Below are 25,620 nucleotides of genomic sequence, written 5' to 3' on the forward strand. Positions count from 1 at the left end.
AGCAGGAAATGCAGTGATAGAAGACCTCCTTGTTTTTTTTGCCTGTTAGTCGATGACTATTGAAGGCTGACGCATTCACATGTGTTCCATTACCTAAAAGCTTTCTCTCTTCCCATTTGGTTCTACTGCCATAACAGAGAGCTGCACTAGAGTAGGTCATGGTAATTCAGCGTCAGCACTGTGATATACATAACATGCTCAGCTGATAGCTGCTCCCAATACCTCACATTACATGCACCATGTCAAGGACAGACTGGAGATTCTAGGAATGCACATAAAAGTGGATTTGGCCATTCAGTGCTTGTGTGAGCATTTAAAGATAACTTCCTTGTGTAGGAAAATACAGTAAAATACAATATACAAACTCTGTAATATGTCCACTGCTCTGTTTCCAGCTGCCTTTGTTATAGACGTGTTTGTCTTTTTCAAATATCAAAGTGTATGTCTTATTATCTTTGCAATGATTTTTCTGTAAAAAGGTTGTTTTTATCAGCCATCTCTTGAAATATTGTATAGTGTTTGCTACTTGAAGTGCACTAGCAGCATTCTGTAGTGTTCTCCTCTGCCCCTTAGAGGGATTTGCCAAGTCATTCTCAAGGCCCTGTCAAGGAGGCTGTTCGAGCCCACTGGGCAGATACCTTTAAGGCCATTGTCCGTCAAAAAGGATTGCTGCTTATTCTGGCTTGAGCCTCTAGGGTAAATAATTTGTCCACCCCAGCCCATCCAAGACCTATCAAAAATATGAGTTGCACTACACTCAGAGGAAACTCTTTGCCCAAGAACACTGTGTTTTGGATGGTGCAGCTCTATGCCCTTTAGAGGAGGAAAAAAGGAAAAGGCAAAATAATTTATTCCCACAACAGGATTTGGCATGCAATTTGGAACACACAACATCTCACTGGCAAACTCCTGTCCAAACACAAGCTTGCCAATTAGCTGTGTGAAGATGTCTCACAAGCCTGTGAGTGGACAGGCCCTCCTCTGGCAGTTCGTGCGCCCTCCACAAGGAGTCCTGGCAGCCTTGTTTGGTGGGAAATTTGCTATTGGAGAGCTGTAGAGCAGCATGAGGTGCAGCAGTCATTGGAGGCTTTTTGGCCTCCCTGGATACACATCTTAGCTACGTCTTGAAAACTGCGTCTGGTGTCTTTGTGCTTGCCATCTTGCCCTCTGCATGAAGTTTAAAGGTGCATGTGTTGGTGTATTTCAGCTCTTGCTTTTCAGTGTTTGTGCTCTCTGCTAAGAAATGTCTCATAGTTGTTATGTTTTGGCTTGAGCAGAAAAGATGATGACGAGCGCTGTGGTAACATCTCATATCGACTCGTAAAAAATGGAGTCCTGTACAGGCTGAACTGATGTTGACACATGTCGTAGGCTGTTGGGGCTTTGTACTCACCAAGCTGTGTTGACTGCTTTCCTCTGCCTTGCTGTGCAGTAACACAGTTCCTGTGTGAGCTGTGTCACCAACTTCATATTGCTCAGTGGGTACAATAATTACAAGGTTTTGTGACAGATTTTAGCATGGCACCAGAAAAAGAAGAAGTCACTCCAGTACTTTGGAGAATTTGGAGTCTCATTCTTTGACACCAATCAGGCTTCTTTAGGATGGAATATTGTACTATGTACCTTTCTACTCTTTCTGTTGAGACATTCGTTGACCTTAGCGGCTGGCTGGTAGAACTTAAAAGAAGTTAAATCAGTGTCACAGCAGGTGTTACTGACCTGATCTTCTTTTAACAGATAAAGTCTGTGTAAATATCACAAAGGCTATCTAAAGTATTACCTATAATTTGAACAACAGTGGAAGCTCTATCTTCTCTGCTCCTCAATAGTCTCTTAAAGCTTAAAGGATAAAAGGAAGAGGAAAAGTAAGCCCCTCATATAGTATATGTTCAGTCCTCAGACAGTTACATTCATACAGATTGACTTGCAAATTGTTAGTTAGTGAATTCATGAATAACTAATTAGAGATCCTCACTTGTCTTCATAGACTGAGGGTTTCAATGCATAACCACTGTTTTCTCACTGCTACCAAGTCTAAAACAAAGACACAGTCCTTATGCTCATTAGTTTGGATGTCGCCTGTAGTTTGGTTTGACAGCATTAAGCAGGTATTATATAAACTTTGTCAAATATTGTTTATGTTTTGTTCTCATTCGCACATTTCACATCTGTTAACCCAAAAAAATGCAGAGTCTCATTTTATACTCTATGTCCAATAGTAGTGCAGGGAGCTCACGATGCCATGCATGGCTTCCCTGAATTAATTAGAAGAGGGCTGACTGACGACCATTGGCAAATTAATGTCATCAGTGAGCAGAATTATGGTATAATGATTAGCGCCTAATTTTCTGGACAGTAGGAAAATGTTTGAAACTGATGTCAGTTAGACTTGTGAAGAAAAGACATATAGGAAAGCAGGAGGAACATGGCCTCGGAGAGGTTGTGTTTACTTTTTTATACTATATTTACAGTGTGGTGATGCTGATGTGGTGTAATATTGGTTATACTGTTTTTCATTGAAAGTCTAGTGAATTTAAGTTTGCTGCACAGGATATGTTTTGAGGTGTTCCATGTAAAAAGCACTTTCCAAACATGATTAGAAAAAGGAAAATAGGAAGTATATACTGAAGAGCAAACTGACCTTGAAGAGACGCAAAATGTTGGCTACCATGATTGACACGGAGCTGGCAGATGCACCAATTACTCCCACCACTCTCTCGGGCTTAGTGATGATGGGCGGCCCTCCGCTGAGACATTTGACATCAGTTGAGTCTTTCTCAATCAGTGCCTGAACAAATGTCAGTGACTGTTCCAGAGCGTGGGTGTCCCGTGAGCAGGTGTCCAGTATGCGTGCCCCCAGAGTGATATTAGGCAGCAGCTCATTGTCATTATTGATACGATCCAGGGCAAATAACATGGCCTCCAGCCTATGGATTCCTTTCTCCTTCTTCAGCTCTCCACAAGCTTTGCCGTCATTTCCTCTCGCGTGCACCGGAAACAGCCCGCCTAGGGATATGTCCCCATCAATACGTATTGAGTTTAGGTGTGTATGGCCCGGCATTTTCGGTTTGGCAGCCAAGGAGATCAAGACATAACAAGCCAGCAGCAACACCCAGCAGCAGACACCTTTGTGGCAGCCAATCCATGCTCTCTCAAAGCCTCTTTGCAGAGTCATAATGAAAGGCTAAACCCGCATCCAAATACAAATTCAAGTCCTTTGAAAATGAAAGAGGTGTGCACACATATACCCGCACACACATACAAATGTCCTGAAGGTTTAGCCGCAATATTTTTCAGAGCACGGTTGTCTTCAGAAGTCTCTTCTCATGGTTTCTAGCTCTGCAACAAATTTGCTAATACTAATTATGCAGCTGTGCTCTCTTTATCTCTTACCCTTTCTTCTTTCCTCTTTGTGTTTCACTCACTTTTCCTGCACCTTAGAGTTGTGGATACATGCAGTAACTAAACAGTACAGAGTGTTCTGAGGTGGAGTCCACAGAGAGCAGCTCTCATAAGGCAAGAACAAAGGTGGGAAGCTTGCCTCTCTTCTCTGGTTCTCCAGAATCACTCAGGTGCATTTAGCTTTCCTCTTGGTGTGTCAAACAGGCAGAAAGTTACAAGGCCAGCCAGTGGGCTCCACAGTGGGTGCCTGCAAAGAGAGAGAAGAGGTGTCAGAGGCCCTGAAGAAAAGAGCAGGAAAAGCCACTTTTGGAAATAAAAGGAAATGAAAGATGGAATGGAATCTCAGTCATTAAATTTCAATAAAGATGGCTTTATGCAGGGTTTGGCCTTTTATTAGTGTCAGTCAATGTTAAGGTTTTCTCTTTGTAGAATCTCCTAGAAAAGGCACAGTTTATGGTTAGTGTGTGTTAGAGAAGCTGCAATGTCACGCATGCTTTTTTAATTGACATCATATTCAAAGGGGCACATAATGCTAGCTTTGGACAGCCAAAGCTCTAGTCTAGTTTGTCGATTCTTAGATTCAAGCAGAAATAATACCAGAACCCAGCACTATACACAGGAAATCTATTCTGTGTTGCACCCATGCCTCAACTGCTTTCAGAGTACTGCAATGAATTATTTCTATGTGCCTTGAGCATAACTGATTTGCTCCTGGTTGGCAGTGTTCCATAGGCTTTATAACGGCACACTGCTCTCTTCATGTAGATCGTCTCCAGGGCGTTATACCAAAGGTTATGAAACACGCTAGCAAATTAAGAGCACATGATTCTGAAAATCAAAAACCACTTTCTTTGACTTGTGAACTTATTCACTCTTTGCACATCTTATCCCTCATAGCCTTTCCAATCCTTTGTATCAGCTGTACTCTATTTATATATGTGTGTATGTTTGTGTCTGTGTGTGTCCTTGTATATTCTTTCAAAGACAACTGGCTTCCTCCACAGCGCCAGACTAATAGAGCAATGGATCTGGACACAGTGGGAGAAGCCTGCAGTTGTCCCTCTCTCTCAATTGACCATCACACACACACACATATCTGTCAGACTTTCCTTCATGCTGGTTTTGTATGCTAACATACAGCCCCCTGCTGTGTTTCAGCCTGTAACAGAGGACACAAAGGGCAAAAATTCTCTTAGGATCACAAAGTTGCGCTACAATGCACCAGCTGTCAGACCATCACTTCCGATTGGTTATATCTGAAGTTATTTTAATGCAAATGGAAGTGTAGTGTAGTAATAGCTGTTTTTTATTTTAACATTTTTCTCTAATTTTGCAAAAAAAAACTTGGCTAGCTGTCTCAGAAGTGGAGGGGTCAAGAGATTTGCTGTGTATCGTGAATTATAGACAGCCTTGTTTGTGCTCGTCGCATGTTTGTGTTGCTTTCTTTTACTTTAGACTTCATATCAAATTATAAAGATACAGCGCTAACGCTGAACAGTGGCCTGTCTTGTTCTGCCTCTCCCATCCTGCTGGGAACCAAAAGGAGATATTTATATCATTCTGCACAGATTATCCTTCTAAAACATAGCATTCATAATGGATGAAAGCCTACCAGTCACTGCAAAACATCCCATTCTGGGGGAAAGCCTCGAAGAGAAGGCAGAGGGAAAGGTAGCTACATGGGTTTAAATATGAAAAGAGTTGAAAATAGACAAATGGGTGGAAAAGTAACCTGACGAATAGTTTAAAATGGGGGTAAGGATAATGATGATGGAGTAATGCCTGCTTTTTCACCACTATTAACATGCATTTTTTGCACATTTTTATCAGCCATATCAATATATTAATATCAAGTTTTCTTCCACATTCTTTTATGTCTGTATTTGGGTCTACTATTCACAATTCATACAGTCTGCTTCGGCACACTGTGACAGAACGAGCTGACCATGTTGGACACAGACTTTCAAAATAAAACAGGAAACAGCATGGAACGACATAGACATGATAGCGCAAGCTTGACAACATGAACAAGAAGACAAGAAACATGACAGACTAACACAGAAGAGTGAAACATAGCTAGACTAAACTTAAGGCAACCAAATGATAATCCTATTACTCAACATATTTCAAGGAATAACTTAAGAACTCAAAATATAAACTGGAAACGCTGGGTCAGAGACCCATGATCGTGACAATTTTTAAAAGATTTTAAGCATTGGTGGCCCAAAATTCAACAACTGTATTTATCTTTGTTATATTGTAAAACAAAATTCCATGTACCACCCCGTAAAGTGGGGACAAAAGCTCCAGGCTGGGAACGTCTTATTTTAAATCAGCCCATCCAATTATCATTTTGATTACACACTAAGCAGCCACAATCAAGATAATTACAGTGCACCTCTCCACAAAACAACCAGATAAATGCCTTGAGAGCTGGACAATACTCTGGTAATTGAGTCACATTCTAAGAATAAGCCTTGACATGTGAAGATGAAGTCCTGCCTACCTCTCAAGATCTTTTTAGAAGAGGTGGACAGCAGTACCTTCACTGTCATCACTCTGGAACACGGCATACACAGTGGCAGCTTTACCAGATGTTTAGTCACAAGGCCCAGATGGGCAGAGCAGAAAAACATCAGCTGTCTGCTCAGAGTATGAGTTGGGGGTAAAATGCAGAATCCACATAGCGACTGTCTCCCCTCACTGCTATGAGGAGGAGCTGTGGTTTCCTCTGCACTCAACCAGAGTCCCCTGCTGCTGTAAGCATTACCACACTGACAGCTGACAGGGCTAAGGTTTTACTCCAGTAAAAGTTTCACTTAAATGGAATTACACATTTCTATAGACTAATTTGTAGACAGTATTTACTGAAGTGTGTCTCCAATTCAAAAGACAATGAAGCTTTGTGAAATGTGCAATGTACTGTGCAGAAGTCACCCCTCATTTCTTTATATTTTGCTAGGAAAATGGGAAATGGGTGCAGTGTTTTATTGAAATGTGCAAACATACCTGGAAATACAGGGTTTGTTCAATTCTAACAAGTTTGAAAGTTAGTACTTGGTATGATCACCTTTATTCTTCAGCACAGCCTGAAACCTCTTTGGCAGGCTTGTAATTTCTTCAGGAATAGTTCCCTAAGCTTCTTGAAGGACATTCAAAGCTCTTCTTTGAATGTTGGCTGCCTTTTGTTTCAATCTCTGTCAAGATGATCCCACGCTGTTTCAACAATGTTAAGGTTTGGACTCTGGGGAGGCCAGTCCATGACTGACAGTGTTACACTATTTGCTTTTCTATCCAGGTATGCTCTTACTGCACTGACAATGTGTTCAGGAATATTTTCATCCTGACAAATGAAGCTGTTGCCAGTCCGACACTTTCCACTGGTACTGCTTGACTGAAATCTAACTTTTCTGCACTCATAATTCCATCACTTCTGACATGATGCACAACACCACCAAATGAAATGCAGCCCCAAACCATGACAGAGTCGCCACTGTGTTTTACTCACTGCTGTACTCCTCTATACACACTTACAATGATCTGAAGAAAAAATGTAATTATTTTTAGTAATTTTAGTGCAATTGATGTTTTATATGGCTTACTTCAATTTAATCTGCCTGTTTCACTTCCTTAAGACTGGACTCTTGTTAGCCAGCGTTCCTCTGAGACCATTTCTGATGATAGATGGATCAACTGAAGAGCCAAATGCATCTCTCAGCTCATGTGGCAGGTCATTGCTGGATTTTCTTTTTCCTGATTCTTAAGAACATGACTGTCAGATACTGTTCATCTGTTGTAGATAGTTATTTTTTGGCCTACAACTTCTTTCTTTTCTCCTTCCCGTAGCTAGTTACCTCAAACCTTTTAAGAAGACAGTGCCCACCATGCGAAAATATGCCAAGCTTTTATCCAATAGCTCTTTAGGAATCATCTTGTTAGTGCAAAAATACTGTTTTTGCCATTTCAACAAAAGAAATGGAAATAGATTACAGGCTGCCAGTAAGATCAGGATCACTTTAATAATTAAAAGAAAGTCTGGTTCATAGAATCAAAGAATAATGAAATGAGGGGTAACTCAAGACTATTGCACATTATTATAAATAAAGCAATAATTTCAAAACAATTTAAACCCTAACTTCCAAAGTTTTATTGTTTTTAAATTGGCTTTAGGGTTAGTAAAGGTAATGGAAAGGGTTATCATTTTTTGTTTTCAAGTCGTTTCGTTTTCAAGTCATTACAAAATTATAGATTTTGGCTGGCATCAAATGACACTTAGGACTATTTGATGATGTCACATATTTATTTATTTATTTCGTTTTTAGTGGTTGAATTTTACTGACATTTGTTATGCAGCAAATGTCAGGGAACTGAGTTGCTCTTGATTTAAGTAATGAAGAGCTGCAAAAGGATTAAATACTAAAACGGAGGGACTCGTATACACTGTCTCAGAAATAGTTTGGAAAAGTACAAATGGCCAAACGATCAAAGATTGTCAACAGCAATTCAAAATTTTGAATCAGCCGTTGGCTACTTGCCAGCCACGACAAAGCCAGACTGACAAGCAAACTCTCACTGAGCCAGACTGTTTGAGGAAGCGCAGCCAAATCAGCAAATGCCTTGCTATAAAAAGATCTTTGTTTGTCTAATTTTTAAACCAAGTCTGGCATTAGCCGTAGTTTGAGTTTCACTTCGCACTTTATACAAGAAAAAGACATCACCAGGATTATAACAGCCACACACAGCCGCACCTTCCCACCCCGAAACCACATTCACAGTTAAAATGCAGCTTTCACATCGTGTGAATAACATTTCAGCTATTCATAATAGCTGAAAAACCACTGCCGCTGGTGAACTTGTCACATGTCTTGAGTTTGTGTTGCATGGCCTTTTTATTAAATAATGATCTCCAGTTTTACTATTGTTCAGCTTCTTTGAACATCCTATAAAGCTCAAAAGAAATGCAGCGAGACACAGGCTCAATTTTGCATTCAGTTGTAACTGCGAAGCCTCACAAAAACATGCAACCTGCTAATAGGTCTGTCAAAGCTGTACTGGGCACTGCCTGACAGTGATATCCTAATCCAACGTGGAACTTCTGTTTTGGCCGTTATGCTTCAGCAGAGGAGATACTTAGGCCCAAAAGACCAATATGATCACAGCCGAGAGTAGCGATAAAGTCCTCAGAATGGAGAACGTCACACTCTCTGCATGTCTGTGGGCTGGTTTGCTCAAAGTGTTTTTTTCGAGCCCTTTGTTTATACCTATTTACATCATCTCAACTGTGTTTTTTACAGTAATGTTTTTCAACTGTGCAAATAAATGTGGCTGCTTGAGAAGGATTGTTTTCACATTTTCGCTGGTGACAAATGTTATCACTTGCTCGCTTATTTTCAGAGGCAACATTTTTACACTAGAAGTGATTAAAGTCCTTCCTCTTTGAACCACAAATTATAAGGAGCTGGTTGGGATGGATGGAAGACATATAAAGCCCAAAGACTTTGAGAATCATGTCTATAATCTGTTCCACCTTATGTTTCCTTCAAAACATGTAGGAATTTAGCTTCTTGCGACGAAGCGTTTGAAAGCTGTTTTTAGGTTTTTAATCGTCTTTTCAACAGGAGTCCATTAGAGGAGAGAATTTCTTTAGCTCTCTCTCTTCCTCACTCTTTTATGACACTAACATTTTCTACATTAGTTTCTGCTGAAAAACTGTACAAAATAAACATGAGCCTAATGATTATTGACGTCAGCCTCTAATACCTATTGTTTTTTGACAATAAAGGCACTGGCAGAAAAACAGCCTCTGCTTTTGCAGAGCAGAGTAAAAACTGATCTTCTAAAAACAAAATCTCATTAGTTATGGTTTTCATGATGAAACTAGTTTATTTACACCTCAATCTATGATAAGAGGCGCGTGTTAGAAAGGACTTGTTAAATAGTCTCATAAAAAAAAAGAAAATTGATTGTATTGTCTTGTGCTGAGTTTACTTCTTTGTGCCATTTTACTCTTGCACAAAAATACTCAGTATCCCCTTGTTAAAAGCTGCTGTACACAGTAAATAAAGTTGTTCTGTTCTTTTCTTTTCAGAACCTAAAAATACGTGTATCGTGTCCATGTGTTTTGATTTTATAAATTGTGACTCTGAGAAGGAGCCGACACTGACTCAAATTGTGGCCATTGGGCATTATGGGTTTTAATACCTTAATTGTCTTTCTTCTCACGCAGTATCCCCGCTTGACTCCCCACCCCCCTAACTCTGCTTCACAGTTTGAAAACCTCTGTGCAAGATGATGGGACAGATAGAGCATAACTAGTTTCCTAGTAAGAGTACAGAATAACCTTTGTGGAAAATGTTACACAAATCTCTACAGGTGCATCATAATTTGAATAAGTGTCACATTAATTCAGAGTGAAATTTTCCCTGGAAGATGAGTCATTGAAGGAAGAAGACAAAAACAAGGGTACAAGAGTGCAGGGCCATAGAAAGTGCTTGAAAGAACTAGAAAGCAGAGGGAAGCAAGCACGAAGCTTCATTACATGCATTGTAACTTTATATAGTAGGCTATCTGCATTCATTCCCTCTTTATAACAGACATCAGACACCCACCTCAAAGCTAATTCCCCTTTGCTCCACTACCTCCTTACCCCTCTCCAGGGTACTGTCCATTAGCTCACTCCAACAGAGCTGGAGATTCACCGATTCACGCTCGCTCATTAACACTTTCTCCATGCAATATGCAGATTCCATTAATAAACAGTCTATGTTGCTGTCCTGGGGTAAAAGGGAAGATGTGGAGATCTGTGGAGAACATCTAACAGGAAAAATGCAGAACGGGACACAACAATTCTTTAAAGAGGTCATAGTTGGATAATAATGAGGTTTAAGATTCACAGGTCTATTTCTTTCCTGTTTCTACTGCACTGATCTGGCAAAATAGCCTCTTTGTTATGAAAATGATCCCAAATGTGATTTATTTATTTATACATTTACACATCAGTGCAGACTGCATGTAGACACTCACACACAAAAAGCTCTGCTCTGGTCTGGTCTGAAAAAAGTGAGTAATATCCTTCTCTCAGCTAGAACCTCTTTGCTGTCTCTGAAAATCAAGACGATCCCTAAAGAGGATCCCCGAATTAAACTGTTTGTCAGTTGTAGCACTGCAGTAGTTAAATACCCTTTATACTTAAATGGGTTACAAGATGCAATTTCTCGTACATGTCATTTTAAGCCATGTCATGTATGTAAAATCTGAATTATTCATGACCAAATTCTTCAAAGCTCAACACACACACACACATGAGCAATTAATCCTGGCGGGATTGTAGTCGTATAGAAATGATAAGACTTTGTCCTTGTGTTTCAGTTATATCTAATTCAAAACAGATTTTTCTTCAAGAGAAGGAAAGATAAGAAATGTGTGTATAAGAGCCAGCTGAGGCTTTGTGTGTGTCCCATTTTGCTTGAACTAATTTTTCATGACACGCTGCAGTTTACAACATCAACAGACAAAAAGCAGCCTTTGAGCTTTCCTGTTGAGGAGCTAAGCGCGGCATTTTGTAAGTGCTTGAGTCAGAATGTCCTTAATGTGCTAAACGAGACAGACAGAAGGACTGGACAGTATGAAGATTTAACTGCAGCTTAACTCGATTTACTCAAAACAAGGGTGCAGACACTCTCAAATAGCAACTCGCAAAGCAATCTATAAAATCACTGTGCTATAATGCATCCCACTTCAAAAGTGATCTTTAACCAAGTGAGAATGAGCACAAGTGATTGAACTTATAGATAAGGAAAGCTGTGACACTTGTGCTGCAGATCAATGCACTATTCATTCAGGGCGAGATGAATAAGAGACAGAAAAAAAGCTAAATTTGAAATATATTGTTCTCAGTAAGGACTCAGTCTAAGCCTTTTTGGTAGTTAGTACATTAACATTCTTTTTCCTGCCCAAAGTGGAAATTAGATGACAGCGAAAAAGCTAAAAACTAAGCTAACCGGCCAATTTCTTTTTGTCTTAATGACAAAATGAAACATTTCTTGTGTCTGCTACATAGTAATCAAATGAAGGAAGACTCTGGCAGCTGCGATGTTAAGCGCTGTCTGAATCCAATAAATCTCTCCCCAAGAGCAGCACCCTAATAGTCAAGTAATAGCTGGCTAACAGAGCTGAGCACATTTCAGAGTGTGCAGACGAGAGAGTTTTGTCACCAAAAGCAAATGCTCCAAATGTACCTCCTCCTGTGGCAACAATAGGAGGGCAAAGACGTATTTGTGAGGAATCACATATTTCAAATCACACATTGAGCTTCTAAGTATAGCCTGGGTTTATCTGCGCTCCCGGAGACAGAAGCTATGAATACTGCATCCCTCTGCTTGCTGCCACCCTGTCAAAGAGGGTTTCAATGTTGAGGCATGCTCGAATGGTTAAAGTGGAATTTTTATCATGAGAACACCAGTCACTTCTCCTGTGCATTTCTTTACATACAGGCGTGGGATGCAGAGGGGAGCTGACTGTTCCAGGGGGACTCAAAGGCAACATCATAGTTGAAAAAGATAAAGGATAAACAAAAGCATTTTAAGCTCTCCGAAATTTTTACAGCCAAAAGTTATGTATGATCCATCAGGTGAAAGTCACAGTTAAAATGAGGTTTCAGTGTTCAACGGGGGAATCAGGACAGGAGGCTGGTGGCTTACTGCTTTTTTCCTTCAGCTGTTAGAACCTTGTCATTTGTGCCGTATTCTTTAAACCAAGGTTGTCCTTATAATTCCTGGTTTAAAAAGACACAAGCAATCAGCGCTTCACCCATTCAACAAGGAACAGCTCTGCATCCCTGCCATGATTTCACTGTGGAACACCTGGACCCCATTTTCACTGGTGCTGCTGTGGTGGAAATAATCTTGCATCACTTTCTGATATATGATTTATTTGAGGAAATGTAGGATGAGCTCCAAACCTAACTGGCACAATTATGCTTCGTGCCAGATGGGTGTGGTTTCCACACCATTTACGTTTGGCTCTAAAAATGGCACAGGCTGCATGTGACAGGATGGAACATTGGCTTATGTGCTGCAACATATTCCATGTGAAGCAAACAATGGCAGACACTAAAATGTAGTAAATACATTTATTCCACTCCCTGAATATATGCCAACATTTGGAGACTGCATTGTAAGACTTAAATACCTCATATTTATGATAGCAACCTAATACTTCATGCAACCTCTTTGCTTTAAGAAGTGCTCTCAGTGCTTTGGCCAAATAACCTGAGATTTTAATGATTTTTCTTGCTCAATGGCATTCAGTGTAATATCTGGCACTTGTAGTCTATGTAGCTCTCTAACTCTGTCACTGCACAGTGTGTGGGATGCTAGCAAGGCCAGATAGACTACACCCTGACTGATTTGAATAAGTGTCAGCAGGTCACAGTAGCACAACCGTAAAAACACATTTTCTCCAGTGTGCAGAACAACGTATTGATGCTCTGGTTTGATTTGTCCTCAGTGGAGGAACCTCGGCTGAACTGTCATGAATTTTAATTTCTGGCTTTGTACTGTGGTTTAAAGTTGTACTGTTTCCTTTTCACAAACAACTGGCTTTTATGGCTGTAATTGATTTTTTTAAGTGTTATAGTTTCATCTGAAATGCTTGCTGTGTTTTGTGACCTATGCAGTTTTGTCCTCGAATATTCTGTTTCCTGTTTGTTTTTGTTTACTTTTATTTTTTATAAAAAAACAAACAAAAAACAAGTAATGTGTTGAAGGTGTAAGTGGGCCATGCCATCATGAAATATGAACTCATTCATAGTAATATGTATTAACCTGCCTATTGGATTTAAATGCTTATAAACTGAGGATGCCAGAAAACCATTCAGGATAATTCCCGCCCACTTTAACACCTGAATACTTCCTTGTTAAACAGCAATTTTCAGTTTTGCATTTACATCATTATTACTATTATAATCATTCTATGAATTATAAAAACGTGGGCTTTAGAGGGACTTCTATGCTGTTTTTGTTATGTTTGGAAAGACCCGGGTTAGCTGTTTCCCTCTCATGCTTATCTTTATGATAAAGCTAATAATTTAAATACAAAGATATACCAGCTATACCAGCTCTGTCTATCACATCTCAGCAGTAAATAACCTCAAAAAAATTGTAAAAAGCTCCCTTAGCTACAGACAGCAACCCAAGCGCTCTTTCACTAACTTGGTTACCATTTGTGCTAAAGACAAAATTGGTTTCAGAAAGATATTTGGTGTATCACAGTAGCACAAAGCATTCACAAAATATCAGCCCCACATACCAATTACCATGAGCGCTTTCTCTACCTTAACTCTGCTACCTTAACTCCTTGACCGTTTCATTTTGGGCTGGAGAGAAAATTCCCTAGAAAAACTCTGGTATGCACGGCCCTGCCTTTTGTATGCCTACTATCCCACACATCCACCTTCAACTTCGAAGAGTCAGTAAGTGCTGGAACAAGAATACAATCCATGCAACACGGCTGTAATGAAAATAAAGAAGTTGTGTTTATATCACTGCGTATTTCTTCTAATATAATTTCCTTTAGTCAGGCTTCTGCAGACGTGATTCTTAGAGAATGCGCACGATTAGTTGCAGCACACTAACTCCACTGTGTGTTGGACAATCTTTGATGTTGGACTTTTGGCACATCAGGCTACATACTTGTTGGCACTCCTGAAGGGTCCCTATCATTAAAAACCATATACCCTCTTAGGTACACTCTCTTCCTCACGCTGTCATTTTTACTTTTTAGTGGCATTATTACTAAAAAAAAAAAAAGAAGAAAAGAAGAAGAAGAAGCAAAGCCCAGTTTGTTTAATGCTATTTGCCAACACTGAAATCTCTTCTATTTTGCCATTCATCTCTTCTTAGAGGGATCTATCCAGCTTCAAAGGGTATCCCGTCAGCCTTTGGTCTGATGACACGGATTTAATCCCCAGACTAAAGATTTTATAAAAGTGATTTTTTTTTACCCATCTCCTTGTCAGATGTGCATGCTGGGCAGCTGGAGTGTGGCTGAAAGAGCGTGTTATGACACTGCCAAGAGGAGCGGGATTGAGGATAGAATACAGGAACACAAACAGCGAATCAAAGGGTATTAGGTTGTAAGCTTTGCGTCATTGGTAATTGGGTTGGCAGAGCAATTTATTAAAATCTGACACTTTTTCCCCTGTTCCAAGCAGTTTTCTGTGATATTTAACAGATGGTGTCTTGCAAACCAGTAACTAGGTATAGCCAAGCTCAGATACAGGCAAATGAATATTTCAGTAGCTTGAAGAAAGTATTTGTGTATCACCCAACAGAGACACAAACAAACTAACAAAGGACTAAGAGAAATTTTAACATTCTGTAATTGCTTAATCTGTGCTGGTATACCTATGACAATTTTCTCTTCCCTTTTTTAAATCTTAAGTGATTTGTTTGAAAGCAGTATTCAATGCTTCTAAAGGGGTATATATATATCTCAGTTTAAGCATTAAACTCTTGTTCTTGTACTATTTAAATTAGATACATTATTTCGAAATCAGTGCATTACATTTTTTTTGCAGTTACTGTAGAGAGATTCCCAATTTTCATGAAACAGGACTGGAGATTTGCCTTGACTTGCCTTAGCTGTGAACTCAAAACCTAAAATTTGACCTTACAGCTGCTTTTAAATTCAAGGAGAACTGAAGTCAGTCATAATGCATACATATATCTCTTAGAGCTGGTCTAACACATGGCTTTGTGACAGTTGCCCCAAGCTTTGCTACAGGGCCTGTCCACTGTTGTCCTGCTGCCTTTAGAAGCCTCTGACCTGTTCTCCTACTGGGGCTGTTTGAGGACTGAAAAGTAGTGGCTCTGACTATTTGGGGGTGGGGACCTTCTTACAGTAAGCTAAGAATTAGTAGTGAGGTACAAGGACTGGATGTGTTAAACTCCAAATGAGATGATGATGGCCTGTCCAGCTGTCCATCAATCACACAAGTTCCAAGTGCTGAATACCAGTATTAATTAGTAGGCAGTGTGTGTTTCTTTTTGTTTTGCCATTTTCTGCCTTTTTTATGCTAATAGAGTGGACAAAGATATGAAATATGGTAAAAGAGAAGGGCAATGAAACGCAGCAAATGGTTTATCCAGCAACAAATCGAACATTAAATCCACACTTAGAGTAAACTAAGCCTTGCAGTTTTGCAGTGAGACTGCTGAATATAACACTAAAATGACTTAAGATGTATGACAACAAATATCTTAAGATAACAATTTTGATAAATTTTTACTGAAACAGAGCTTTTACCTGACATGATGAGTACTTTACAAGTATATGTACATTTTTCTTTGTAAAAAAAACCCAAACTTTGCTGCACACTTTTTAGTGTAATGCTAAGAAGACAAAGAAACACACACACACATATCATAATCTAATCATGGCAGCACAGGAACACAGAAAGAGGAACAAGCTCTGAGCACAAGATCCATAGAAGCTGGGATCTACCAAACCAGGCAAGACCCGAGATGTAAGCTGTGTAAAGAAGCCCCAGCACATAACAGCAAAGTGCAAGATGCTACCAGGTAGGACATACGTGGAACGCCATAACCAAGTGGTCCGGCATAGTATGCAGGAACATCTGTGCTGAATATGGCCTGGAAGTCCCCAGGTCAAAATGGGAGATGCCCCCTAGGCTGGTCCAGAATGATCGTGCTAAGATCCTGTAGGACTTCCAGATACAGACGGACAAACTGGTCATGGCTAACCAACGGAACATGGTAGTGGTGGACAAGCAGATGAAGATGGCTGTAGTGATAGACAAGCGATACGGAATGACAGCAACATCAGGAAGAAGGAACACGAGAAGTTGTGGAGGGTGAAGTGGTCCCAGAGGTAATCGGAGCGCTAGGTGCAGTGTCTCCCAAGCGAGGTGAGTGGCTCCAGCAGATCCCAGCAACAACATCCGAGATCTCTGTCTAGAAGAGTGCAGTCTTTGGAACAGCAAAGATACTGCGCAGGACCCTCAGGTGGAAGAACAGACCGACCGCAGGGGTGAAGAGGAATTTTTTATATCACTGTATACTAAATAGTAAATATATAATAAATAGTGATATAATTCAAATATAATGTATAATTAATGTATTTAAATGTAAAAATAATAATATGATCAACATAAATCTATGTTTTAAAACATGGCTTGGCAAAAATTGCCCACAGGGCAGGTGTTTGCCATTAATTATTAAATGGTAAATTTGAAATGTAAACATTAAGATTATAATAGCAAATTAAATGTTCAAGCAACAGTGAATCAAGAAATCATTTAACAGGTGCATAAGCAATGCAAATCACTATTTGTTGTTACTACTGTGCATATTTTAACATCTTACAAATAATTGTGGTTTTAGGCCAGTAGCTAAGTGTGCAGATCTCAGGATTTCACTTTTCTTTAAATTAAAAGTACAAGAAAGTCACTAACAAACATTCCAAGATGTTCTTTATGTGCCTGCTCTAGTTTGTCAGAGTCATTTTCCATAACAAAGCCTGAAATGAGATGACTCACTGTACTCCCCCACTGACTGCAAAAGAATAGTAAGTATGTCTTCCATGTCAATACACAGTACCACTACAGCACCCTAGGCACGGCCTTGTGCCTCCTCTGTAGCTTTCAGCAGGAAACATATTCTTCCTGTATAGTCTCGACACAGTTAAATCCACATGTCTGAACTTCAAGGTCTTTCTCTCACAAACATCATTTTCCCAAGGATAAAAGAAGCCACCTGAAAATTTGACAGACTTAAATTTTGAAATGCTGTGATTCTTCTTCCCCCCCAACCCCTCTCTCTCTCTATGCAGCATCTGTATTTACAGGCATCCTCTGTGCATCCTGGGGTTTTACAATTGAATACAAGTAATTAATAATTCACCCTTCCCTGTTCTGTCTTTACTCGTCTTTATCCCTCCCTTCAGTCTCTTTCGCTGAACTATCAGTAGATAGTTGGAGAATATGAACCGCTCTTTGTAGCAAAGCTTAGTACAAACCAAGCTCACTTTGTTTTAAGACCGTGCTTTAAGTGAAGCGTGGGACCTCATAATTGTTCTTTTCATGTGTCTTGTTATTTTTTTTAAACAAAGTAGTTGATCACTGATTGCGAACCAGAGTTGGGCAGGAGAGCAACCCCACATCACTGCCATCTCTGCTTGGAGATCAAAGCAAAATATTTTTTGCGATAGATGTTAACAGTCCCCAAAAAATCACCCTGCTGTGCACAAAAGCGCCAAAACACAGTTTCAACAAAAACCTGTGCAGGTTTCCAGGCCCCGTGTGCACCTCTGCAGTGATCTTACATAGCTGATTTAATTTTTTTTGTTCCAGTAACTGTGGTTAAAAATTAATGCAAGTTTTGAGAGCCGGTCTAGTGCTGGCATTCATCATGTTCTGACAGCTTCCACTGAAGATTAAGCATTCACCCTCAACGCCAGAGGAAAACAGGGAGATGCCCAGATGAGAAACGGTCATTAACTTTAGGCTCCTCGACGGAAATAGGTGTCTGATTGTGCAATTGGGATTTTCTCTGAAGAAACCTTTGAGATAGACTTTGATCCATAAAGTAATCATGCAAAAGATTTGTCTGAGTATCTCTGTGGAATATGGGACAGCTGAATACTGGATGTGAAACAGGAGTGACGATTAGCACGGGAGCACTATTTGTCTCCTTGTGATGCACTGATCTTTTGGCTCTTGATGAGGAAACAAAAGCTGATCACTAAACCCATCAGGTGCTGCCTAAGGGCTAATCTCAGGTGGTTTTAAATAGATTCATTACACAGCTGCTTATTGGTCTAATGTTGCAGTCGACTTATTCAGGAGATAAGCTGTTCGAGAGTGGAATGATGACACTTGAAACAAGTACTTTCATTTTTTCACATTGGAAGAGACGAGTATTCAAATTAATGCAGGATTTAAGAAGCACTTTTTCTGACTTTGCTCTCAAACATTTACCAAATCTTGTCCACGTTTTTTCATTAGGTCTTTTTAAAAGCTGTTTTTCTGAGTATCTCACCGAGGAACAATTAAAGTGTTCCTCTAATTAAATATGAAGAAGACAATAACAATTATGTTTTTATCCCTGTTGGATTATGAAGATGATTTGTATTCATAGTAATCACGTACCCTAAGTCGAGACTGAGGAAAGGGTGGCTTGGCTAAAATATCAAATTAAGTAGTGTACTGAGTTATGGATGTATTGCTTTATAAAGTTAAATAAACAAGTAGGTACTCCAGAAACCTAATCACAGTCTTAAAAGCTGAGCACAAATCTAACTTTACTTCACTTTCAGTCTGATGTGCTACACATTTGGACTTGAAGTCTATCAGCACCCACAGCATGTTTTTATAATGAAAAAAAGATTTCAGTATCACATTTTACTGCACATGTACCTATATTTTCTCAGTTTGCAGGTTAGATGAGTATGTATGCTTTTTTTTTTTTTTTTTTAGCTATGCTGCAGCACACTCTCACACTTGCACACAGTGACAGCTGGATTCTGCTCGGTACACTCAGAGTTTTATCTATTGGTCACCGGGCGGCCTCACTGGCACCGTAGCTCTTGCTCCTATTACATTTGAAAGTGAAATCTTGAAAGTAAAACAACTTAACACAGAAAATTCCATGTAGCTTTTTCACAGGGTTGCTGTTGTCATCGGGTATTTTGCAGAATGGCAAGATTTCTAACAAATGCAAACCTTATTGCATCTAAATGTAAAGCAGTCATTGCAATCACTTTTGGTTCTATACTAAGGTGCATTCTAGCATGCAGTAGGTATGGAGTTCAGTGGGCACTTGGACACAAACAGAGTGAGATTCAAACCTACAGGCAGCTTTGACTTTCCAGCTCACCTAATCTGCATGTCTTTGCGATGTCAGCATACAAAGGTAGCTTCAAAAACTAAAGCCGATGGCTTCATTTTTGATTAAGCTTATAGTTCCAGCTAAATGAGGTGACGCTGAACCAGACACTGAAGCTCCCAGGGGATATTAATGCATGTCATTAAGTGTTTACTTGTCTCCTGTAGTTGTTGGTTTTCTTTGTCTGTTATTCGTTTTCTCTCTCAATGCTTCTTTTCTATCTTCTCATTCTCCTCAACTTCAACAGGCCGGTCCTCCCTGAGCATGGTTCTGCCAGAGGTGTCTTCCTGTTAATAGGAATTCTACCTTCCCGCCTTGACTCAACCTCTTAAGAACCTCGCTCTTAAAGATCATCAGATTCTCTCTTTAATACCGTTGTCACTTTGCAGTTGTTCCCTTAAATATAAATGCCTTGACATAATTGCTGTTGTGAACTGGTGCAATAAAACAACACCACAACAAGTCCATAGCTCATGAAAGGTAAATATAGGTTTACCCGACAGGATATTGATCACAGGGTGATGATGCACATCTTTGCCCAGGCAAGCTGTTAGAGCAATATACTTTATTTTTTTCTTGATTTCAGCGGTTAGTTCCTCAAATATGCAGTTGATGTACTGATGATAGTAGATAGATACACCAAAGGCAACAGCAAAACCTAGCCCTCCAGTTGCAGAAGGTAATTAAACACAAAACAGCCAAAGCTCATGGTAAATGTTTTAGAATTAGGAAATATATTCAGTGTATTTGTTGGACCTCTGGGGTATAATGTAAGCTTTTACTCTCAGGTTAGAAATATAACTAGAACTGCATTTTACAATTATAAATTTTGCCCACGTGTAACAATTGTTTTCTGAGGACAACACAGAAAGGCTTATTCATACTTTTAATGTTAGCAGACTTTATAACTGCACCGATGCATCATTAAAAAACTTCAGAGGATCCAAAATACAGCAACACATCTTCCCATGAAAGCTAAATTGAGAGAAGGAAAGATTTTGCTCGGGGTCCTGACTCTCTGTCTGATTGGCTGATATAGTACGCTCATTTTACATCACAAAAATCTGCTAAAATTAGTCTCTTAAAGCTTCCCTGTATAGAACTAAAACATATTGGCAAATGAGCATATGCTCTATTATTGGTCCTCATCTCTGTTATAGGCAAAAGGGATTAGTATCCAGTTCAACAGATCAATTTAAATAACACATCAAAACACATTTTTTAAGGCTTAAGTTATAAACTTTTTTTTTTTATTCTTTGATATCACTTATTTTCTTAGTTATATGGCTTTTTATTAATATTATTTGGTAGTTTATATCATTTTTACTTTGTTCTCACACACTTTATTTACCAATGCTGTCTTGTCTTCATTATTATTATTAAGCACGTTGCAATAAAGCCAATACTATTATAATGTAATAATTTGCTTTTGATGAGGAGCAAATCACAACTCGTAGGAGTCTTTTAAATGTAGGCCACAATGTACAGAAAAGCATGTGTGTAATTCAGCAGAGAATTTTAACACACACGAGTTCACATTTTGAATAAATTAGCCCCATTTGTGAATGCTGAAAACCAGTCACAGAGTGTGGAAATGAGTTTGGCTGCACTCTGGCTTTGTCTCTTAATATACGGTACTGTATAAGTTTCATTGCTAATAAAAGTCCTGTCAAGCTCTATGTTTGCCAGGGGGCTGCTTTGCTGTGCCAGTGCATAATTGTACAGGTCTCCCTTGTCAACTCTCCAAAGCTCCCTGGGCTCAACATGAGGCATCACAGCAGGAGAACAAGGGTCACAACCACTCGACATATCATTAATCACACAATCTTGGGGTTTTAGCCTGGGATTATCCATCCCTTGGGGGACTGAGTCATTTATGGAGTCGCCCATAGGTGCAGTAGCTACAGGGAAATGTCAGTCTAGTGATGCCTGATAGACTCTGCCCTGGTTGAGGCAATCTGCAGAGAGGATGAAAGGGCTGGAACATTGATTTCAGCTGAAGAAGCAGGTGAGAGGAAAGGGGAAGGGAGTGATTCTGAAGGCCTTTAAAATAGCAGCCTAACCCCAGTTGAGGGAAATACACAAAGTATGGCAATTCATGTGTGGGTTCGGGAAAAAAGACCTGCAGTTAAAATGATTTTAGTTCACTTACTTCTACCTCTTTTTTTCTTTCATTAACCTTGCAGTTTGAAGTCAGGGGGAGCAGCTGTAAAGCTGTTTTTAGTGTTGAATAATTTTGGTAGATTTGTAGAAAATGTTTGCTGTTTACAGGATACAGAAAGGATTTGGCTTCTACTGGAATCCTTATTTTCATGTGGGAGTATCAAAATCGAAATCATGCTGTAATAAGGATTACAAAGCTATACATATTTAAAAAGAATTAACTTTCAGACCCAGAGCTACTTTCATAAACACCTTTCTCTGCTTGCATGCAAGAGACCCCCTGCTTCCTCCTCCCACTTGGTAGTTAAAAGGTAAAAATGGACAGGAATTGTTGAGAGTTTAGAGAAAAAATATAAAACAGAATCATAATCTTCATACTTGACAGCGTTTTAATGCTCCAGGTGGATTCGATAAGTGCCTGGGACAAGAAGAACAAGTGACCGGTTTTCTGACCCCATCCCCTAAACAGAGGGGGGGTCAACTGCCCCCGAGGCTGTTGTCTTAACCTGTGTAATTAATGGTGCATTAACGAGATGGCAGGTCTTTGAGCACATCGTGGCTCTTGCATTGCCCCTGCATTATTAATGCCAGCACAAAGAGCCTGTTTAATGAGCCTGAACTCTCTCAGTGGATGTTGATTAGGCATGCGATTGGTGTAAAGGCTCAGGCTTCTGAATCTATGTACATTTTTAGGGGGAAACAAAAACTCAGCAGTTTAACTCTGCAGTTATAATAGATTATAGATATATAAATATACTCTATATATGCAGCATCTTTAGCTAGGTCACAGGATTTCCAATTAACTTTTGTCTCAGTGTAGCTAATGATTGTGTGGGCTTATAATATGCATTTTCATATGATAGTTAAGCTTGGTGTAATCAAGGCTGACTCAATTAGGTTTGTTTCACAACAGGAACATGTTTTATTTTGTCTGTACATATCATACAACTGGTTTTGGTCACAGTGTTTGAGTTAGTTTGGAGGTTTGGGATTCTTATCTTTTATTAAGTGTTCTCTGTGGTTTCACTGCCCTTCTGGTGAGTTTTTGGATATTGTTAGGCTTTAAATTCCCTTCTTTGATTTCATCATCATTTTTCTAGTATTCTGAGTAATACTCGAGTGTTTTGTATCAAGTCCTAGTTTTGGTCTCTTTTGTTCGTTTCAATCTTTGGGCTCTTTGGTCTTTATTTAGCTTCAGTTTCTATTCCGAGTTTGTTATTTTTATGTGTTTAGTTCCCTTAGTGTTTCACTATCTGCCTGCCCCATCCTCAGTCTCCTCTGTTTTTCCATCCTTTTGCTTTTTATCCTTTTGGTATTCCCCTGTCTCTGTCTTCATGTTCAGAGGACTTTTCTGATTTCTTAAATAATGGATCTTTTTTGAATGTGTCAAAAAATGGTTTTGATTATTTTCACCTGTGTCTCATTCACCTTCTGTTCAGTCAGCCTTCTCTGTATAATTGGTCCCATTATTTCTATTTATCCGGTCTGTTGTAACACCTGTTTTCTATACTGCAAGTTCCCTCTGAGGTGAGCTTTTGTACCCTTTGAATCCATTCCTTTATTAGACTTTTATTATCACTTTTAATGAAAGCTTGTCTTTTGTTTTACTCACATCTTCTATATTTGGGTCCATCTAAGAACTGAACCTTAACAAATATAGCTGGAAAGGCAAATATCTCTTTTTAATGGACTCCTAGAAAGTTGAGAACATCTTCCACACATTTATTTGACACTCAGTAAATATTAGTGATTTGTCGGCGTTAATAGAAAAAAACTGTGCGGTCCTTGTGTAATTTCCAAATCTGTAGCAATCCATTTTCCAATGATTAAAATAAGATCGATTTTTTTTCCTCTGCTGTCACTTAGTCTTTATATGATGATGTATTTGTAGTGATACAGCACGGCTGCATAGCTGGTTTATAATATTTTTCTGATGGTGCCAGACGATTGATTTAACTTGGTTGGCTTTGCTTCTGTAAGGTTAGTAAAACATGATTCCAGCAAGGCCAGATAATGTGTGCCATCTCATTATCTCTGAGGCTCTGACAGGAACGGCGTGGGAGGGAGACCCACAGGCATGGTAATCACTGTCATTGACCAGCAATATCAATTTCACAAGGCAAGATCCAGGTCGCTACTAGCTTTTCACAAGAAAGGCTTAAAGGTATACTTGGTAGTGAACAAATTGCATTCTGCTGCTATTTCTTCTGAAACCCAAAATCCATAGACTTCATGCAAATTACTCCTTCGCTTGAAATGATCAGAATTTCTTTCTGGAGAAGATTAGCATATTTTTTGTCACGCAACATAATTTGGCAGCATCTGTGCAACAATGCAAAAGCTTTGAGTGCAGAACAATGAGCAGTTTCTAGGGGGAACGTTCCAGTACAACTCAACAAATGAATTCATAAAGCAACAATTACTTTGACCGGCTGTTATTATCCTTTCAAACAGCAGCAATGTTGCAACAAAGGTAGCAATTAAGAAACATTCTCCTTAAAGACTAGGGTACATTTCTGAATAGCTCTAATTACCACAGAGAATGAACCTGTTCTATCTGTGGCGCTCCCATCGAAGGTACACACTGTCGTAACTGCTGTGAGGGCTAGAAAGGTTTTCACATCACAGTAATAACTTTAATTTCTGTTAATAATCAGCATAATCAGAGCTCTCTCTAGTTTTCATGTAACAAGGTTAGGGAGGAACAAGACCTCTCCCTGTGTCAAGTAATTCTTTGTTACTGACAATGTAATAATTACAATAGTTTTCTTTGATGAATACAGTCTGAGTTGTGTTAAAAATCTGAATTCAGCAACAAACTCACCCGGTATTGTTCTCTGGGGCTTTATTAATGGCCCACTGATGATGCTGAAAATCTGAACGAGGCGGGCACGGTGGCAAAAGTGACAAAAGAGCTCCAAGCGTCATTGTCCATCTCTTTGAAGTGAGGTTGTTAGCGATTCTCAGCTCTTAATGGGTTCTCTTGTCCTTAAGCATATGGGCCACAGCAATGTTTTTCTCTTTTGTCACTTTTCACTGGACACTTGAATCATACTGTCAGACTCAGTGATTACAGCAGATGGATCAACCAATCTGTGCCAGACACAATGAAAAACCAAAATGCTTCTCCAGTCAACTAGCAGACCTCAAATCTGTCAGCGTGTATGTGCCTGTGTATGCATTTGCTTGTGATATGTATCTCTGCCTTTTGGAAAAATCCATACACGCAGTATATGTAGCAGTGGGTACATATGCCTAATATAATGCTGTGCAACAGCAATACACACACAAATAAGGATTGTTTTTTTACCTTTTAATAATAAACAATTCACTCAGACAATGTTAATTTTTGGTGTTTTGTTTCGTTTTTTTACTTCGAACCTAAATTAGAAAATGACTGATAAATAAAGCTCGATGACAGGACAAAGTGTAAACTATCAGTGATAAAAGACACAACCGCATATATACATGATACTAAATTGTAATATTACCACAGATTAAGCAGTATGTTACATCATATTAACATGTTTCAATTTTGAAGCATAAATAGTTTGATTAGAATAAGCGATGGTCCTTGTGCAGCACAACGAGTACTTTTTAGTTTATCAGCACAGATGTGGTATTTTCAGTAACACTCTAAATGTGCGTGCCAGTGGAAAAACTGCTGTTTTTCAGTGACAGTTTTGCCTTCAGCAGGGAAGTGCAACAATAAAGGCCTGTTGGAGGGATGCATTAACTGGTAATGTTAGTGTTACTTGTCTTGTGTTTATATCTTGCCTCTGGAAACAGAATCCATTAATAGTTAATTTTTATATCTTCCAAAATCTTCCACAGAATAACAACATAATAGACATTCTTATAGTGCCAGATTGCAACTACAGCAAAGAAATTGAAATGTACTAAATTGAGTGTTATCTGAGCACTGATATTCTTAATCATTTATCCAGCTTAGTAGGAGCTGAAGCCTACAACAGGTGACAGAGGGTGAAGTTTCCCAGCTGAGACGACATGATCTCACATCCACATCTACTACCAATATCATCTATTAACATAAAAAGCATGTACCTGGACTGTGGGGTTTAAACTTGCAAAGGGAACATGTAAAAACCGCTAAACAGGGTCAAACCTGAGAATCTTGAGCTGTGAGTGG

At 39.3% G+C, this 25,620-nt stretch overlaps 1 protein-coding gene across 3 annotated transcripts in view; it reads right to left on the reverse strand.

The window, feature by feature from the left end:
* LOC309696525 (metabotropic glutamate receptor 4-like) overlaps positions 1-25,620 on the reverse strand; it is a 210,765-nt gene that overhangs the window by 138,390 nt on the left and 46,755 nt on the right. For all 3 annotated transcript variants that reach the window (XM_082517784.1, XM_082517783.1, XM_082517785.1), the window contains one exon: positions 2,642-3,649. In XM_082517784.1, the coding sequence (XP_082373910.1) occupies positions 2,642-3,175 (534 nt within the window). In that variant the 5' untranslated portion in view covers positions 3,176-3,649. The remainder of the gene's footprint in view (positions 1-2,641; positions 3,650-25,620) is intronic.

Source organism: Aulonocara stuartgranti (assembly GCF_965226115.1).
Source record: "Aulonocara stuartgranti genome assembly, chromosome: 20".
Taxonomy (NCBI): Eukaryota; Metazoa; Chordata; class Actinopteri; order Cichliformes; family Cichlidae; genus Aulonocara; species Aulonocara stuartgranti.